The 20728-nt window shown below is 38.7% G+C and overlaps 1 protein-coding gene across 9 annotated transcripts in view; it reads right to left on the bottom strand.

Annotated features, from left to right (window-relative positions):
- Window positions 1–16529, bottom strand: part of ADAM22 (ADAM metallopeptidase domain 22) — a 253989-nt gene extending 237460 nt beyond the window's left edge. For 4 of the 9 annotated variants that reach the window (XM_030933154.1, XM_010370658.2, XM_010370659.2 and 1 more), the window contains exons 1-2: window positions 16122–16529; window positions 15469–15629 (exon numbers count right to left, since the gene is read on the bottom strand). In XM_030933154.1, the coding sequence (XP_030789014.1) occupies window positions 15469–15629; window positions 16122–16206 (246 nt within the window). In that variant the 5' untranslated portion in view covers window positions 16207–16529. Of the gene's footprint in view, window positions 1–15468; window positions 15871–16121 lie in introns of those variants that run through there. The other 5 variants (XM_030933152.1, XM_030933153.1, XM_030933157.1 and 2 more) reach the window with 2 other exon arrangements.
- Between the last annotated feature and the right edge of the window lie 4199 nt (window positions 16530–20728).

The raw sequence follows: 20728 nt of genomic DNA, 5'->3' as shown, positions 1-20728 counted from the left end.
TTATAAACCTCTTATAAAAATACATGTAAGTAAGATAGGAATTATTTTGTTCGTGGGATTACATTAGGTTAGCTAAAGTCACAACAGCTGTATTTGATCTTTATCTTTTAATGCGGGGCTGCCTCTCCACCACAAGTCCTCACTTTTTCATCTGGTCTTAAAGCTACTTTCAGAGCCTCCATCTACACTGAGATATAAATTCTAGAAGCTAATTATACTAACGTGCCTGTTCTCTACTGGTATATTTTTCTGATTTAAACCAGTATATGAAGATCTTTTAGAGGCATGAAGATTTCATGGAGTATGGGTAACATCCACCTCCGAAGAAATAAAAAAGTTATGAAATAATATAAATATTTTACATTAACATATTAATCAATGTTACAATTAATTTATATAATAGATGTTTAAACTTGTATATTTTATTATCTATTTATATTTTATATTTACATACAAATTTATATTAACATAATTAATCCATATTAAATAATATGAATATTTTAGATTAAGTTGTTAGTCCATAAAAGTAAGATAAAAACTAGAAAATTTTTTTTTATTTTTAGACAAAATATCTGGGGCTTAGCTATAGGGAAAAAAAAGAGGATATTGTCCTTAGTTCAAAAACAGCTTAAAAAAATCAAACCCCAAAAATAAATAATAAGGGAAATCCTTGGCTGAATATGCCACATGAATTCAAATCCATCAGAAATACTAGATGTCACTCTCTCAGAAGACATACATCATTGTCTTAAAGGAAATGCAGCTCCAGGCAGCGAATGACAAAGTCTGGTGAATAAAATCACACAAAAAGGTTAAATAGCTCGAGTTTATTTTTGTTGGGAGACACAGGGCTATAACTGACATGAATGATTTTGTCACAGTGATTATAGTGGCCTCAAGACAGCAAGGCGACTTTATATGGTAGAATGTCAGTATGCCAATCATTGTCCAAGTTCCTGTCATTTTCTTCGGCTGTCTCCCTCCTCCTCGTCATCATGGCCCTGCCTTTCCTAATAGGCCTTGCCTTTCCTAATAAATCCTGACTCAGATTTGAAGCAAGAGGGACAGCTATTTCAATTCAAACATTCACCATGAGAGCCCGGGCATACTAACACAGGCGGCTCTGCTGGGCCAGGAGGAGTACATGTGCAGGAAAAGGAAGAAAGAATTCAGGGCTTTAGCCCTAAAAGTAGAATGATGTCCACGATCCTCTGCACGCCATCCCAAGCAAAGCATTAAATAATCCAGAGAAAATAAATATTGTAACTATTGGAACTATCTCAAAAGTACATAAAATCACTAACAAATGGTCACAGAACTTTTTTCCTGCATTTTTGGTGACAGAAAATTGAAACAAAAGTAGACCGTAAATATGTACTGAGCACCAACTGTGTGTCAGGCACAGTGCTAAGCAGTGCACAAACAATAGTGAATATGAATAACCAGTTGCAAGCCCAACATTACAATCTGTTTCATAAGAACACCTTCTACTAACACACAAGTTATCAGCGCCCCAATCCCCTCCTTAATGGACATATAAAGCATGCACAACTTTATGCAAAGCCTATGAGGCAAGTTTTGCTTTTAGGATACCTATAAAAATGTCTGGTCGTTCCTTTATACTGAATATGAATCCTGTAGCAATGTAGCAATGGATCACTATCCTGTAGCAATGGATTACTGCCAAGACTCTGAGAAGTGACATGATCAGCAAATGTAGAGGGTAAACTAAGCATATAATTTAAAGCTTAAATCCAGGGGATTATGAGCAATGAAGAAAATGATTTTAGGAAGGAGATTATTCCAGCAATAAGGGGCAGAAGGGACACTAAAATCCACATCCACAGAGGAGAATGAATGAAGAGCAATTCAAGGGGCACAACAGAAACAAATGAATGGAGAAAAAGAAAAACCTCACAAAATATAGGTTTACAAGTAAGTAGCAAAATGAAAAGCATGTTGAATTATAACACATTTTCTAAATCCCAAAATAAGTTAAGTCCAGCAATGTGCTACAGGGATGGCTCCCAACACTGAATGTAAATAACCTTTCAGAGACTTGTTTTTACTTCAGTTGCTAAGAAAAAGAAAGAGACGCTTGACAGCAATAGGGTGGGGGTAAATACAAAATAAACCAAGGGTCATACCGAATGAGAACAGAGCAAGGTTATGTACACAGGAGAATGGAAAGAGGCTGCAGGAAAGGGACAGAGCCTATACTGAGGGATACGGAAAGAAAGAGACCAAGAAAAAAGAAAAGAAACAATTGTCCAGGGAAAACCTGATGTAACGATGGGGGTATGGGCGCACTAATGAAGAAACAGGGCCTCTATAAGTCATGGCATCAACACTTTCATTCAGTCAACGTTTGCTTTTTGAGCACTTGTTATGTACAAGGCTCTGTCTGTGCTCAATGATGGAAAGAAGTACAAATGAAGATGAGGGTCCATGCCTTCATTCCATGTTATTGTGCGCAATTAAATTAAAAATAATTTTTATTCCATAACCCTACAATAACTGCAAAATTCATCATTTCATAATCAAAACACTTACGAAAATGCCCAAAACACTAATCAGAGACCACAAGTAGATTTCATATTAAATTGGTTATGAATAAATAGTAATTTTCCCTCATTAACTATGAGAGAACGTTGTCTATTCAATATCATTAAGAACTATAAGAACACCATGCTAAACTTGTCTCAGAAATTAAATTAAGTGAAAATTCTTAGTATCTTGGCACCAATATCCTCCCCCCATCACCTTTTTTTTTTTTTTTTTTTTTTTTTTAACCTTAGAGGATTCTGAGAGTCAGCGAAAACTGTTATACAGTGTGGTTTGAAATAGTCTTCCCTCTAGTCAGTTACCCAGCCAGAATGGCTTCACCTTTGGTGAAAGCAATGAACATGTCTTAAATTTCCCCTATCTTCTTATCAATCAATATCTGTCCAAGTTAGACGGTACTTTCACAAGGAAATAATTCAGAAAAAAAGAGCTATGTACTATTTACAGCTAAACCAGCTATACAGGATCATAAAAAGTGAGAACATTTTTGTAGTCCTGAATCAAAACTTGCATAATCTTTTTTTATAATTTCAACTTTTATTTTAGACTCAAGGGATACATGTGCAGGTTTGTTAGACTGGTATATTGAGTGATGCTGGGATTTGGTATATGAATGACCCTATCACGCAGATGCTGAGCATAGTACCCAGCAGTTAGTTTTTCAACCTTTGCCCCTCTCCTTCCCTTCCTATTAGTCCCCAGTGTCTGCCATTGCCATTTTGACGTCCATGAGTATCCAACGTTTAGCTCTCACTTATAAGTGAGAATATATAGTATTTGGTTTTCTGTTCCTGTATTAATTCATTTAATATAATGGTCTCCAGCCACGTGGCTGCAAAGGATATAATACCATTCTTTTTAACACTGCATAGTATTCCATGGTATGTTATGTACCACATTTTCTTTATCCAGTCCACTGCGAATGAGCACCTAGGTTGATTCCCTAACTTTGCTATTGTGAATAGTGCAATGAACATAAGTGCATGTGTCTTTTTGGTAGCATGATTTATTTTCTTTTGGCTATTTACATAGACCAGTGGAACAGAATGGAGAGCCCAGAAACAAAGCTGCATACCTCCAGCCATCTGATCTTCAACAAAGTGGGCAAAAATAAGCCATGGGGAAAGAACTCTCTCTTCAATAAACAGTGCTGGGATAGCTGGCTAGTTACATGCAGAATAATGAAACTGGACTCCTAACTTTCACTGTATATAAAAATTAACTCAAGATGCTTCAAACTATAAGAATCTTAGAATATTTAGAGAACACCATTCCAGAAATCAGCCTTGAGAAAGAATTTATGACCAAGTCCTCAAAGCAACTGCAACAAAAACAAAATTGTCAAGTAGGACATAATTAAACTCAAGCGTTTCTGCATAGCAAAAGAAACTCAACAGAGTAAAAAGATAACTTACAGAATTCAACAAAATATTAGCAAACGATGCATCCAACAAAAGTGTAATATACAGAATCTATAAGGAACTTAATTCAACAAGCAAAAAATAAATAATCCCATTAAAACATGGGCAAAAGACACAGACACTCCTCAAAAGCAGACATACAAGCAGCCAACAAGAAAAAAAAAATGCTCAACATCACTAATTATCAGAGAAATGCAAATCAAAACCACAATGAGATACCATCTCACATCAGTCAGAATGGCTATTATTAAAAAGTCAAAAAAAAAAAAAGATGCTGATGAGGCTAAGGAGAAAAGGGAACACTTATACACTCTTGGTGGGAATGAACTTATTCAGCCACTGTGGAAAGCAATTTGGAAATTTCTCAAAGAACTTGCAACAGAACTACCATTCAATCCAGCAGTCTGTTACTCAATATATATCCAAAACTTTCATCACCTTTGATGATGTTAAAGTTTCTGTCAAAGTCAATAAAGTTCTTCCTAAGAAATAATTGGCTTTGTTCTTCAGCATACTGGTAAATTTATAAATATATCTGTTTTTCAAAATCCCATCCTTATTAAACACTTACTTCAAGTTTTTCTGGAAGGCACATGAAAGCCTTCCTAAGTATTTTTAAGCTGCAGCTAATACCAACCTTGAAAATTCACAATCTATGGCAAACAATGACACCAAAATTATCCATCTCAGTAAGAACAAATTTTCCAAAGTCTAACTTAGAGACTCTTCATTTACACAACACACATTTATTTAACACAGACCACATGCTATTCAAAGTAAGATGTTGCTCATTTTGTACAAACTGATTTTTAGAGTATCAAAAACTCCTGCATAAATTAGGAAATCAATATTTAACTGGGTCTCATCTCCTGATCCATGTGAGGCACAGTGTCTAAAGTCTAAACTGTAAACTGGGGAGAAGCGTAGAGCCCCTTAAAGCACTCTCTCACTAGCCTGCAGAACTTTACAAAGACCAACCAAGAGGAAGAAGAAAGAGGTGAAAGACAAGAAGGGAAAGAAAGAGGAGGAATAATAAAAAAGAAAAGAAAAGAAAAGAAAAACACACACACACACAAAGAATAGGAAGGAAGAAGAAGGAAGGAGGAGGAACCGAACACTTAAAGCTCATGTGTGGGTGAGAACAAGACTGACTAAAACAAAACAAAACAAAAACAAAACAAAACAAACAAACAAAAAAAACTACCACAAGTTTCCCTTTAAAGACCTAAGACCCAGATCAAGAGTGGAGCCAGAAACTCACAAAGTGCTTTAGACTTTTTCAGGTAGCTCTTTCTAGTTGAGCCAGAAGGATACTGACCTGACCAGCCTAGTATCTTCCTTGATAATTTGCTCTCTGATTTCCCTGAGCCTCACCTGCCACCATTCTTTTACCTACAGCCTGTTCCTGACCATATCTGATGATCCCAGATCATTCCTCAGGTAACTGCTTGCCTTGCTCCCTCTCCAGCCTGTGTTAGATTAATACCACCAAGCTATGTGTAACCTCAACTGCCACTTAGGACTGCTGAGGAGCCACAGCTGGTTTCCTCAACAGAACGCTAACAGGATTTCCCAAAGGCTTTAAAAATCCACTAGGGAAATCAAAGAAATCTGCAGAACCAGGTTCTGTCAAGTGGCAGCTCCTTCTGTAGCATCTTGCTGTTTAATCCAAAGAAAGATAAACCATACAGAGAAAGAAGCTTGAGCTATGACCAAATTGTGTGTACCAGCAAATTGTGTGTAACAGCCTGACCCCCAACACCCTAACCGCATCCTAACCTTGAAGTGTCTAGGTTCAAATCCCCTAACCTCACTAGTGGAGGAAATGAAGGCAATTCCTCCGAAACAAACCTACTTAAAAGGCAAATTGGGAAAAAAAAAAAAGAAAGAAAAAGCAGAGTAGAAATTGACCAACTAGAGTTAAAAGCTAGAGACATGGGGCAGTATGAAGCAGAATAAGTGGTCTCACAAAACTCAACCGGGAGTTCTGCCTCAGCTAGGAAATTTTAAAACCACTTGCAAAATGTCAGCTCTCAAGGCCTATCTGCAGAAAAGCACCATCGATTTCTCATCCTCAAAGAGTTATCTAACGATCTTTACTTGGGACAAAAAAATGCAACAAAAGGGCAATTATTGCTAAGTGCTAAAATCCACTAGTACAAAATTAACTTTTAAAAAGGAGAAGAAAAATGTTCATTTAACCTTGCTGATACATGATTCTGAAAATCTCTTCAACGCAAATAACAAGCATATTTAGGGGTAGGGGAGAATGATTTACGTTCTTTATTCCTTCTCTTTCCAGTTAGAACTGCTGATATTTCTGGATCATGGTACAACACTTTCAATTTTATTTTCAAAATCAAGTTACAGAGAACAGTCTGTCCTGGGGGAAACAAAACAAACTTCTATTTTAAAAGGAACTCTAATGATAAAAATCAAAAGTAAAGGATAGCCAGAAGTCTAAAATCATTTTTCATATAAAATATTTCTATTTTTTAAAATACAGCATGTAGTATTCTATTTTAATTATATGTAAAATAACTGCAAATTAGCTAGGGAGGAGACCTGGGCAAGACCAAGAATATCTTTTTTTTTTTTTTTTTTTGAGACAGAGTCTCGCTTTGTCACCCAGGCTGGAGTGCAGAGGCACAATCTCGGCTCACTGCAAACTCTGCCTCCTGGGTTCATGCCATTCTCTGGCCTCAGACTCCCAAGTAGCTGGGACTATAGGCACCCGCCACCTTGCCCGGCTAATTTTTTTGTATTTTTAGTAGAGACGGGGTTTCACCATGTTAGCCAAGATGGTCTCAATCTCCTGACCTCGTGATCCGCCCGCCTCAGCCTCCCAAAGTGCTAGGATTATAGGCGTGAGCCACTGCGCCCAGCTAAGACCAAGAGTATCTTAAAGAAATAATGTTAGGTATGTTGCAATACAGAGATAAATGGGAAACTACATGTCAAATAAGTAGTAAAGATTATAAAAGATTATTTTATGTTGATGTCTAACATTTTGAGAATCCTTTTCCCACTTCTACCACCTATTATCTGTATAGCCTTAGGCAGTTAATTAACTTCAGTTTCCTCATCTTCAAATGGGTATAACAGTATCTACCTCATAATGAGAGATAATGCATGTAAATCACTCAATACAATGCCTGGCACATGGCAAAAAAAAGTTACATATTATTTATATTTTGTACATATTATATATTTATACTTATAAATGTTTATACTTATTTAAGTTAATAAATACTAATCCTTATTTTTTCAACTCTTTCCCCCAATGTTTGCTTGCTAGCACTTTTATTATCAAAGTAAACACATTCAACTACATGTTCTCAGAAGCTATCATTTTTTGTTATTATTGATTACGTATCTCTTTTACCTGAATGATATCACATTTGGGACTCTAGCACTACTAGTTCTATGAAGCCATAAAACATACTTTGTATCTTTTCTTTTGGAGAAAAATATATGAATATGGATCCCTGCTTAGCAATTAATGTTTTCACTTATGAAACTTTGACCACAAAAAAGCATATACAATTTTGGTGTTGATGCTGAATACTAATATGTGATTTACAATGAACAAGTGTAAAAGACAGTGTACGTATCTACAAACAAACAGGACACATGTCCTTCAAGAGGTGTTTTTCACCATTTAAATGTCAGATATCCTCAAAAATTCCATTTTCATTTTTAAGACAATAAAAATGAAACATTCCTGTTGTGCTCTGCAAGCTTCTTCCCTATTGTCTAACGTTAAAATGTATATATATATATTTTTCAGGCACTGAAAGTCATATATAGTTCCAACGGGGTAAATGTAAGAAATCTGACTCCAGCGACACTGAATGGCATCTAAAGAATTGTCGGTGGCCCCCTTCCATAAGACCAGTTTAGTGTAGTGGTTAAGCACATAGGCAGTGCAGTGGAGCTGAAATACCTAGGTTCAAATCCCCTATCAGCTTTGTGACTTTACAGATAAGTATTACTGTCACACATTATTTTTGTGAGGATGCAATTAATTAATGTACATCAAGTATTTGGCACATAAAAGATAGCCATGTAAGTTACCATATATTTAACTATTTTAGTATATAACATATATAGTGACACTATTAAAAGTATTTTTCTCTTTTTATCATTTCCTTTTCCTGCCACCTTCTCACCATTCCCCTCAAGGACTATCTACCTTTTCTTCTGCTCCATCCCCCAGCCCCACTTTTATGAACATCTATCTTCTTTCCCTTTGGGACTTATCCATGCTACTTAATGATAAATGTGACCCTATCTAATTAGCCCCACTGGAGTTAGGGAATACTACTGACCTTACAGATTCCTGTTCTCAGTGTGTTGTGAGAAAAAAGCAGGCCTCTCCATGTTCTTCTAAGGTATTCTATTTGTTAAAAATGACAGCAGAACTCTTGGCATTCTTTGCAATATGAGAAAGCAAATAAAACTAGGAACACTTTTTATCAACCTATAAGCTCTTAGAGTCATTCATAGTTAGTTTCCTATGTGTAGCTGTACAGAAGTGATGAAAGACTGATTCTTTCTGTGCACCATAACCTCATTAGATAGAATTTTAAAGATACCAAAAATACATACACATACAAATTGGAATTTCATAGCATAAAAACAAGACTAAGGGAAATTCCCACAATTCTGAATTTTACTTTTTTTACTATTTAATTGGAAAAGAAGATGGTTGGTAGGAGAATAAAAATTCATTGTGAAATGTCTCCTATTTATAGCAGTAGAACAAAGTTCTGATTGGTGGCAAAACCTTATCAATATTGAGCCACTTACTTAACAAATGCATATTAAAACAAACAAACAAACAAAAAACAAGATGTTTGTGCTACCCTTGCAAAATACTTCCAATGTTGTAATTCCTAGGAGCCATTTTCCGCCAGGGAAGCAGTACTGCAGACAATTAACCATCAAGCTGACTCAGTGCTCCTCAAGGAAACAGTACAATGTAAAGTACAGCTCATCCATGCACAGGCATTATGTATAAGTACATCGATAAAAATGGAGCACACCTACTGCTTGCCATCTTGCTGCCATCTTGCTGCCTTCTTGCATTCTTCCCATTTGCTACTCATTATCAAAACTATGACAAACTGTAGATCTATGTCCTTGGCACTTGACTACTTAGGAAGCTATAACACTTCCTAGGGAAAGAGCCAGAGGAAAAAAAGTAGCCCATCTATCCACTGACCACAGAGGCTTCCAACAAAAAGAAATTTTGCTCCTTGTAGAAATATATAATCACTGGGTAAAAAACAAAGTATTAAAAATGTATGGGGTGAAAACACAACAAAATAAACCACAAAATAACTTATCCTTGATGTAAATCTGTGATGCTTAGTTGACAAAAAAAGAATCATTAAGGTGTTTATCCAAAAAATAGCAATTATGTGTATCAAACAATGAGTAGCATCAAACCATCAGTAAGATTCAGTGGGTGATATCTTGCCTACACAGAAGTCCAGGTAAAAGTATAAGTTTTATCCTTTTATCTGCAAACATACAATTCTGTCAGCACAAATAATTTCAAGACAGAAGAAAGACTCTTAATATTTTGAATATTCTAGGGCTGAATGCTATTTTCCAGGAATGAAATTACTTTAGACTAGGTAAACAACTTTGAAGATAGCAAGGCTACCCACAATCAAATATAATTACTTTGACTACCATTTCTAGGACTTTGTGGCATAATAAGCTTTCAGTAGTGGGCTGATCTTCCCACTTGTGATAAAAATAAAGTATATGCATTCAAGTAACCATACAGTAAAGAAATAATTTACAATATGTACTTGTATCAACAGAATTACTATTTAAAACAAATCAAATTGTCAGCATTTAAACAGAACTACAATGAAAATTTCTTCCAAAATTTTTCTGTCCCAATTTAGGGATGAAAATTGAAACAAGGACACATTAAGAGTAAAATTAAGATGGTTTATATCATTGTAGTTCTTGCAAGCTTTCTGAAACATTAAGCAATACATTGCTATTTCCATATTTTTAACCTTTTTAAAAAATGGACATATAACAACTGTACATATTTATGGGGTGCATAGTGATGTTTTGATGCATACAGGGCATACTGATCAGATCAGGGTAATCAGCATATCCATCTTGGTGAATGGCTTGATTTTCTTTTTTTTTTTTTTTTTTTTGAGATGAAGACTTGCTCTGTCACCCAGGCTGGAGTGCAGTGGCACCATCTCTGCTCACTGGAACCTCCGCCTCCCGGGTTCAAGCGATTCTCGTGCCTCAGCCTTGGGACTATAGGTGCCCATCACCACACTGGGCTAATTTTTGTACTCTTAGTCGAGGTGGGGTTTCACCATATTGGCCAGGCTGGTCTCGAATCCTGACCTCAAATGATCCACCTACCTCAGCCTCCCAAAGTGCTGGGATTACAGGCATGGGCCACCGCACCCAGCCAATGGCTTTCTCTTAACAAGTGAAAAGTAATTCCTGAATTAGGTTAGATAACCTATAAGATCTCTTCTATCTCTACCACTATTTGATTCCACTTAGTTAAATATAAATTGAGTAATTTGTAACATACTTCTGGGACTATGTTAAACTCAGGTAGTTAAGGCACCATTTTGCATTCAAGTGATGTCATAAAATATCTAAATAGTACTCAAGCAGCCTGAGGGGGTTAATGTTATTTAACAAAGACTCATACAGTGCTTACTCTATGCCCAGCATTGTTCTAAGCACATTATAAATATTAACTCATTTATACAGTTATTTTCAGTATATTTACTAAGTACTTACGAATCTTAAAGATTATGTGAACATTTACCAGTGAACTAAAGTACACAGCTACAGTCACGTGCTCTTTGAAATTAAAAATATTCATTTTAACAATTAGGATTATCTGACAATAACATGAATCTGGTCAGTTACCTCTCCTAACTGAAATCTTGTGACTGCCTTCAGGACAAATCCCAAATTCCTCAGCAAGTCACGAAAGTGCCGCAGCATCTACTCTTTGCTTTCCTGTTTTATCTTATCTGTCCCTGAATTCTTTACTATTTGCAATTAACAAAAACATATCCTGATTCCCATGTACCTATGTACTTACTGCCTCTTTGGTTGGATATGCTCACCCTTCCTTTTAATGTAGCAATTCCAAACTCACCCTCGAAACACGGCTTCCCCGGAGAGCCCACCCTGACTGCTCACCTGGGTTAAGTACTAGCCTTTTCTGCCTCCACCAGCCTCTGTGATCACCTCCAGAAAATCACAAGGCAAAGTATAATTGTTTAGTCACCCATTCATCTTCCACATCTTTAAGAATTCCTTAAAAGCAAAACTGTGTCTTTTATCTCTAAATGCCCACAGTCTTGTATAAAAATTAGTACAGAGTAGGAACACAAGTAAATAAATGCCTTTTAGGCCAGGCGTGGTGGCTCACGCCTGTAATCCCAGCACTTTGGGAGGCCAAAGTGGGCAGATCACAAGGTCAGGAGATCGGGACCATCCTGGCTAACACTGTGAAACCCTGTCTCTACTAAAAATACAAAAAAATTAGCCAGGTGTGGTGGCACGTGCCCATAGTCCCAGCTACTTGGGAGGCTGAGGCAGGAGAATCGCTTGAACCAAGGAGGTGGACCTTGCAGTGAGCTGAGATTGTGCCACTGCACTCCAGCCTGGGCAACAGAGAGACTCCATCTCAAAAGAAAAAAATAAAATAAATAAATAAATAAAGGTCTTTTAAAGAAACAAATCAACAAATGTATATAAGCTTTTTGAGTTCACAGAAAATCACCCTGATTTTACTTATAAAGTAGAAAGGAAGTTGATAAAAATATCTATGGGTGGCTAGGCATGGTGGCTCATGCCTATAATCCCAGCACTTTGGGATGCCGAGGTGGGAGGATCACCTGAGGTCAGGAGTTCTAGACCAGCCTGGCCAAAATGGTGAAACTCTGTCTCTACTAAGAATACAAAAATTAGCTGGGCATGGTGGTGGGCGCCTGTCATCCCAGCTATTCAGAAGGATGAGATAGGAGTATCACTTGAATCCAAGAGGTAGAGGTTGCAATGAGCTGAGATCATGCCATTGCACTTCAGCCTGGGTGACAGAGCAAGATTCCATCTCAAAAAAAAAAAAAAAATCTATGGGGTTCTAAAATTAAAATGCCATAAATTAGATCTATTTAAGTATTAGGGAAATAACAAGGACCATAAAAAATCAACTTATGCTTTTCGATCCAATGATTGATCTTAGAGAAACTAGAAATGCCAATAGTGCAAGAAAACTCCTCTGTTTCCTAACTGTAGGAAAAGTTGGCTTAAGATAAATAGGTCTTTACGATTCTGTCAGATCTGGTCCTAGTTGTCAATGATTTCCACCTGTAGTTGAAGCAGCATGATAAACTGCAGTGGCTCCCAGGTGATAGAGACATCAACATGTACTATGTCTACCTTACTATGTGCTAGGCACTAGGATAACGTTTTGTAATAATTACTGTAAGATGGTATCATCGCTTTCATTTCTAACTTGAATTAATAATCTATTCCTACTGTTAAACCTAAATCCTACCAATTCATTCATACTTCACCAAAAACCAGTCATTCTTCTCTATTGTGAGGTTTATTGCTATAGAAAGTAGAAGCTCTATGAACCCAAGACAGCTTCCACCCCACGTCAAGAGTCCTGTGAATCAAAAAACTGCATAAGTGGTGCTCCATAAATGGGGAGAAAAGGAGGACTGACCTCCTCCACTCTTCAAAAGTGGTGGTCTTTCACCAACACAGAAAAGGCAAGAGGTACCCAAAGACATTTCCAGCATGAGTCAGAGATTCTGTGAGTTTCCAGGTTCAATCCTGTCATTTTATTTTTCTGTATCTCTATTTCCCTCAGTCTCTCTTCTTCTCCTAGAAAGTCTTTGTCAATTGTTTTAAAGCACTGGTTACAACAGCAAAATCTTGACTCTGAGAAACTCTACAAGATGAAAGCCTCCATGTCTTTACTGAAAAAAACTGCAAGGGGAAAAAAAAGAAATTGAGGGGAAAAAAACCATACATTAAAAGACTTTTTAGAAAACAAAAAAACAGGCCAGGCCCCACAACTCACACCTGTAATCCCAGCACTTTGGGAGGCCAAGGCCGGCAGATGGTTTGAGCCCAGGAGTTCAAGGCCAGCCTGTGCAACATGGTGAGATCCCATCTTTACACACACAAAAAAAATTTTAATTAGCCAGATAAGGTGGCACACGCCTGTAATCCAAGCTACTCAGGAAGCTGAGGTGGAAGGATCACTTGGGCCCAAGAGGTCAAGGCTGCTGTGAGCCATAATCACACCACTGCACTCCCGTCTGGGTGACAGAGTGAGACCCTGTCACAAAAAATAAATAAATAAACTAATTGCAATCTACAAACATTATCTGGGTCCTGGTCCAGACAAACTTAAATATATACTCTAAATATATACTCTCTCTCTCTCTATATATATATATATACACAACACACACATATAAACATTCACACACATACATACATATATATACATATATATTTACAAGAACTGGAAATCTGAAAAACAGGATATTTGATAGTAGTAAGAAATTATTCTTAATTTTTGAAAATACAATAACATGGTTGCATTTATTTATACCACCATTTAGTGGTACATTCCTATAATTTTTATGAATGAAGTGATATGATTTGCTTCAATACAATACAGGGAGGGAAAGAAAATAGAAAAAAAAAATAGGGTATAGACCAAACAAGATTGGCCATGAGTTGCTAATTGTTGGGGCTGGAGGTTCATTGACTTATCCTACTCTTTTGTGTGTTTGAAATTTTTTATAATAAAAGGTTGCAAATGGGTGTGAAAATATTCTTCCACAGAAATAATCTTAATTGATTGCAAAATATGATGACATAGGGAAACTATGGCCCCTGCGTCTTCAGTTTTACCATTGAAACAAGTCAAAATGGAAAAGGAAAATAGGCATTTACCAAACATTAATTCACATACAAGAATCCTTCATTAAAAGCTTAAAATATTGGGATTTTCTACTAAAATAATCTTTGATGCATATTATGTAGCCCTTTAAGTTAATTTCCCACCTTCTATTAACAATTTTAACAGTACCAACTATTTGGCTACAAATATAGATTTAAATAATATTTTCTATTTTTACTTATTTCACACATACAGATAAGTTAGTATAATTATCACATCATCAAGATACGTCTTAAAGCACTGATGAATATATGTATACATATGAAAAGGTTTGGCTTGCCTTTGCTTCAGTAAAGTTTACAAAAATTTTCAAGTACACGAACAAGTCCTATCTTAATATGTACTTACAGGTCGGTGGAACTGCCTGATAAGCTGATGTGTAGAAATGAAAAAAATACACAGGCCGGCCGCAGTGGCTCAAGCCTGTAATCCCAGCACTTTGGGAGGCAGAGAAGGGCGGATCACAAGGTCAGGAGATCGAGACCATCCTGGCTAACATGGTGAAACCCCGTCTCTACTAAAAATACAAAAAAAAAAAACTAGCCGGGCGAGGTGGCGGGCGCCTGTAGTCCCAGCTACTTGGGAGGCTGAAGCAGGAGAATGGCGTAAACCCGGGAGGCGGAGCTTGCAGTGAGCTGAGATCTGGCCACTGCGCTCCAGCCTGGGCGACAGAGGGAGACTCCATCTCAACAAAAAAAAAAAAAAAAAAAAAAAAAGAAATGAAAAAAATACACAGACCCAGAAGTATTTACTTAAATTTGTCAATAAATTCACAATAATTTTCAGGCATATCTGTGAATGTGTGATCTTGATTTAAACACAGATACAGTGATAAAACTAGATTTTTAAAAACATAATTTATAAATGCTCAACGAACAGCACAGCCCTAATTAAATCAAGAGAACTGCTACCAATAAAGAAAGTGCGAGGAGGACACCTTTTCTAGAAGGTAGAGGTGAATGGGCATATCTCTGGTGAGCGAATAGAACCTTAAAGTTCAGCTTGCTTTTACAGTTTGGGTTTCTTAAGAACGTCTAGCCTTGTTTTTTTCCAATTTCTTCTTCTACAGTGTCAATCTTGGGTTAAATCACTTACGAAGTCTCTTTGAGGAGTAAAACAACAACAATGATGATTCAAACCCTGCCCAAATACTACCTCCCTTCTCCCTATGCAAGCCTGGCTTTTGCTTGACAGATGTCAGAGGGCTCTCCGCCCCTTCTCTCAGGTCACCGCACTGCTGAAGGCACCCCGCACAAACTCCCCTCGGGCAAAGCCCTCGGCCTGTGGTTATTTTGGTTATTTTTTGTACCCTTTTCCCCTTCTTTTTTGCACAGGGAGCGCCATGCATGACTCGCATCGGGACTGAGCTCATTTCACCCAAGAAGACATGGGGTCTCCAGGGCAACCGAGCGCAATCGTGGGGTCTCGGGTGGGCCAGGCGGCGCGGAGGACCACCTCCCGGACCGAGCCTCTCACCTGCCGGCCGCCGGGGTCGCCCCGTACCCGCGTGTCGAGTGCATCGTGCCGAGTTTCGTCTTCACCGCCCGAGCGGTAGATGAGGCGCAGCGGCACGATGCTCTGGCGCTCCAGGAAGCGGTTTTCCTTCCTCTTCTCTAGCTCCATCAATGAGGCGTCTCCTCCAGGCAGGAAGGGGGAAAGGAGGGAATGGAGAGAAAAGGCGAAAATAATGACTCTGACCCGCACTCCTCCATCCTGCGGTCCTACGTCTCCCGTACGAAAATCCCCACCTCCCCCTCCCTCTCGGAACCCATCTGAGAAGGACGCAGAGACACCAGCTGGAGAGCCTTGGACCAGTTCATCCGAGAGCATCCAGGAGCGGGGCCCAGAAGCAAGGCACCCCTTTCCCATTCTCCCCATTCCTCTTCAGAAGGAGAAAAACAGGCTTTGACCCAAGGCTTCTAGTGCATCTGCGCGCCCCCACACATATATTTTTGCTTCACTTCTCACCACCCTCCCGAATTAAAAAAAAAAAAAAAAAGAAGGAAAGAAAGAAAAAAATCTCCCCGCGCACTCGGGAAATGGGAATGCCCCCTTTTCAATACGCCTAAGGGCTCCAAAGATTCCCGGGAAATAGTATGGCCCGAAGGCACAGAGGGCGGTTAACTTACCTGCCTGGCCGCAGCGCGCCGGGGGGCATGTCCCCAGGGCGCAGAGCAGCAAGAAGGGCACGGACACAGCCACCGCCGCCTGCATGGTGCTGCCGTCAGCCCGCCTCGCCCGAAAGGCTCAGCTCCTCATGCCGCGGCCGCCGAGTCCGTTTCCCTCGCTCCGCGCCCCTGGGGTCCCCACGGCCACCTCCTCCCAGCCCCAGCCGGTGCTGCGGCGGCCGTGGCGCTGCAGCCTCCACCGTGGCTTAGTGCTGCATTGTGCTCCGCGGGCGCTTCCGCTGGCGGGGGGAGCGAGCGAGTGCTGCATTAGGCGGTTGGCTGTAGCTAAGTGGTTTCTAGCGCCTCCCACCTCATCCCCTGGCAAAGGCTCCGGCCGGCGACAAGCGCTCGGCAGGGAGCGAGCGCCCGGTGCACTCGCCCCCCGCGCGCAGGCAGGGGCGCGCGCAGGAGAGTCAGCTGGGAAATGTAGTTCTCTCTCCGCGTCCAGCTTGTCTCCACGACGGCGCGGACTGTCGCGACCTCGTGACTGTGAGGTCCTCTATATCCCTCAGACTGGAGGGGCGGGAAGGAAGGGCAGAAGAAAGAGGTCAGCACTGGACGGGCTCCTGGCATCCGAGATGCACCAACTGGGCAGTTACAACAGCCAGTATTCATCCACGTCGTCTTTAAAGAGTTGTTCTGTTTCCCACGGGTTAGTAGTTACTTAAGTTATCAAAGAACCATACCCTCACGAATACAGTGCAAGTAAATTATTCAACAAATACAGGTTGAGGATATACTGTGTTCCCAGCGGTTGACAACCAGAAGAACACGGGGATCAAAGGCACCTGTTCTTGGGTAAAGTTGAGCAGACAGACCACTTTTTTACAATACAGCATGAAAAGTGTCATGGTTATACCTAGAGGACTATTAATTCAGTCCAGGGAGTCAAAGAGGACCTCCCGGGGAAGGTCTGTGCAGGCAATTGAGGGATGATTTAGCCTAACTCTCCGGGATATTTTTGTTCTTTATTGCCAGACAGCCTCAAAACTCTACCAGATATCGGGAACTCAGTTTTCTCAGGCTGCTTATTCCATTTTCCTCTGATTCAAAATGATAAAAATTGTTGAGTATAAAACAATAATAGAATAGTTATCTACATAAAGTAATACTTGTATTTTTTAGTTTTTCAAAGTTCACATATATTATCTGATCCTTTGGTCAAGAATTTGATTAGAACTATTACTCCGATTTTATATTTATGTATGTACGTACGTATGTATTTATTTATTTATTTTTGGGATAGGGTCTTGCTCTGTCGCCCCAGCTGGAGTGCAAGTGGTGAGAACACGACTCACTGCAGCTCAGGCTCCTGGGCTCAAGCCATCCTCCTGCTTCAGCCTCCTAAATAGCTGGGACCACAGACACGTGCCACCACACCTGGCTATTTTTTATTATTATTATTACTTTTTGTAGAGTCAGGAGTCTCCCCATGAAGGTCAGGATGCTCTTGAACTCTTGGGCTCCACCTTGGCCTCACAAAGTGCTGGGATTACAGATGTGAGCCACTGCACATGCCTACTCCCATTTTAGAAAAGAAAAAACTTAAGATTTAGAGGTGTGCCTTTCTAGCCAGTAGTTACACGAGGCTATTTTTTTATTTTTCTGAGTGTTTATTATTTATTTATTTATTTTTGTATTTCAATCGCTTTTGGGGAACAGGTTGTGTTTTTTTACATGAATAAGTTCTTTAGTGGTGATTTCTGAGATTTTGGTGTACCCATCACCTGAGCTGTGTACACTGTACCCAATGTGTAGTCTGTTATCCCTCACCAACCCCTACCCTTTCCCCTGAGTCCCCAAGTCCAGTGTATCATTCTTATGCCTTTGCATCCTCATAGCTTAGCTCCCACATATAAGTGAGAACGTGCGACGTTTGGTTTTTCATTCCTGAGTTACTTTACACAGAATAATAGTCCCCAATTCCATCCAGGCTGCTGCAAATGCCATTATTTTGTTCCTTTTTATGGCTGAATAGTATTCCATGGTATATATATGCCACATTTTCTTTATCCACTCGTTGATTGATGGGCATTTTTACTGGTGCCATATTTTTGTGATTGTAAATTGTGCTGCTATAAACATGCATGTGCAAGTTTCTTTTTTGTATAATGATTTATTTTCCTCTGGGTAGATACCTAGCAGTGGGATTGCTGGATGAAACAGTAGATCTCCTTTTAGTTCTTTAAGGAATCTCCATATTGTTTTCCATAGTGGTTGTACTAGTTTACATTCCCACAAACAGTGTAAAAGTGTTCCCTTTTCATTGCATCCATGCCAACATCTATTTTTTTTTTTTTATGGCCATTCTTGCAGGAGTAAGGTGGTATCACATTGTGGTTTTGATTTGCATTTCCCTGATAATTAATGATGCTGAGCATTTTTCCTTATGTTGGCCATTTGTATATCTCCTTTGAGAATTGTCTATTCATGTCCTTAGCCCACTTTTTTAATGGAATTGTTTGTTGTTGTTGTTTTTCTTGCTGATTTGTTTGAGTTCTTTGTAGATTCTGGATATTAGTCCTTTATCAGATGCATAGTTTACGAAAATGTTCTCCCACTCTGTGGGTTGTCTGTTTACTCTGCTGATTATTTCTTCTGCTGTGCTGAACTTTTTTGTTTAATTAGGTCCCATCTATTTATCTTTCTTTTGTTGCATTTACTTTTGGGTTCTTGGTCATGAATTCTTTGCCTAACCCAGTATCTGGAAGGGTATTTCTGATGTTATCTTCCAGAATCTTTATGGTTTCAGGTCTTAGATTTAAGTCTTGATTCATCTTGAGTTGATTTTTATATAAGATGAGATATGAAGATCCAGTTTCATTCTTCTATATGTGGGTTGCCAATTATTCCAGCACCATTTGTTGAATAGGATGTGCTTTCCCCACTTTGTGTTTTTGTTTGCTTTATGAAAGATCAGTTGGCTGTATTTGGCTTTCTTTCTGGGTTTTCTATTCTGATCCATTGGACTATGTGTCTATTTTTATACCAGTACCATGCTGCTTTGGTGACTATGGCCTTATAGTATAGTTTGGAGTCGAGTAATGTGATGCCTCCAGATTTGTTCTTTTTACTTCATCTTGCTTTGGCTATGTGGGTTCTGTTTTGGTTCCATATGAATTTTAAGATTTTTTTTCTACCTCTATGAAGGATAATGGTGGTATTCTGATGGGAATTGCATTGAATCTGTAGATTGTTTTTGGCGGCTTGTTCATTTTCACAATATTGATCGTACCCATCCATGAGCAAGGGATGTTTGTTTTGTATGTGTGTGTGTCACTTATGATTTCTTTCAGCAGTGTTTTGTGGTTTTCCTTGTAGAGGTCTTTCACATCCTTGGTTAGGTATATTCCTAGGTGTTTAAATTTTTTGCAGGTGTTGTAAAAGGAACTGAGTTCTTGATTTGATTCTTGGCTTGGTCACTGTTGGTGTATAGTAGAGCTACTTATTTGGTTCATTAATTTTGTATCCTGAAACCCTGCTGAAATTTACCAGTTCTAGGAGCTTTTTGGATGAATCTTTAGGGATTTCTAGATATAAGATCATATCATCAGCAAACAGTGACAATTTGACTTCCTCTTTTCCTAATTGAGTGCCCTTTATTTCTCTCTCTTGTCTGATTGCTCTGGCTAGGACTTCCAGTACTTTGTTGAATAGAAGTGGTGAAAGTGAGCATCCTTGTCTTGTTCCAGTTCCCACTGGGAATGCTTTCAACTTTTCCCTGTTCAGTATAATGTTGACCGTCAGTTTGTCATAGATGGCTTTTATTACCTTAAGGTATGTCCCTTCTATGCCAATTTTGCTGAGGGTTTTGATGCTGGATTTTGTCAAATGCTTTTTCTGCATCTGTTGAGATGACCATGTGATTTTTGTTTTTAATTCTGTTTATGTGGTGTATCACATTTATTGATTTATGTATGTTAAACCATCCCTGCATCCCTGATATGAAAACTGTATGATCATGATGAATTATCTTTTTAATATCCTGTTGGATTGAGTTAGCTACTATTTTGTTGAGGATATTTGCATCTATGTTCATCAGGGATATCAGTCTATAGTTTTCTTTTTTCCTTATGTCCTTCCCTGGTTTTGGTATTAGGGTATACTGGCTTCATAGACTGATTCAGGGAGGATTCTCTCTATATTTTGGAATAGTGTCAATAGGATTGGTACCATTTCTTCTTTGAATGTCTGATAGAATTCAGTTGTGAATCCATCTGGTCCTGGCTTTTTTTTTTTTTTTTTTTTTTTTTTTTTTTTTTTTTTTTTTTTTTTTTTGCTCTTTTTCTATTACCATTTCAATCTAATTGCTTGTTATTGGTCTGTTCAGAAATTCTATGTCTTCCTGGTTTAATCTTGAAGGATTGTATATTTCCACAAATGTATCCATCTCCTCTTGGTTTTCTAGTTTATGCATGTAAAGGTGTTTATAGCAGCCTCGATAACCCTTTGTATTTCTGCGTTATCAGTTGTAATATCTCCCGTTTCATTTCTAATTGAGCTTATTTGGATCTTCTCTCTTCTTGGCTAATCTCACTAATGGTCTATCAGTTTTATTTATCTTTCCA

Source organism: Rhinopithecus roxellana, chromosome 6, assembly GCF_007565055.1.
Source record: "Rhinopithecus roxellana isolate Shanxi Qingling chromosome 6, ASM756505v1, whole genome shotgun sequence".
Classification (NCBI taxonomy): Eukaryota; Metazoa; Chordata; class Mammalia; order Primates; family Cercopithecidae; genus Rhinopithecus; species Rhinopithecus roxellana.
This window is presented reverse-complemented; position numbering and strand designations above follow the sequence as displayed.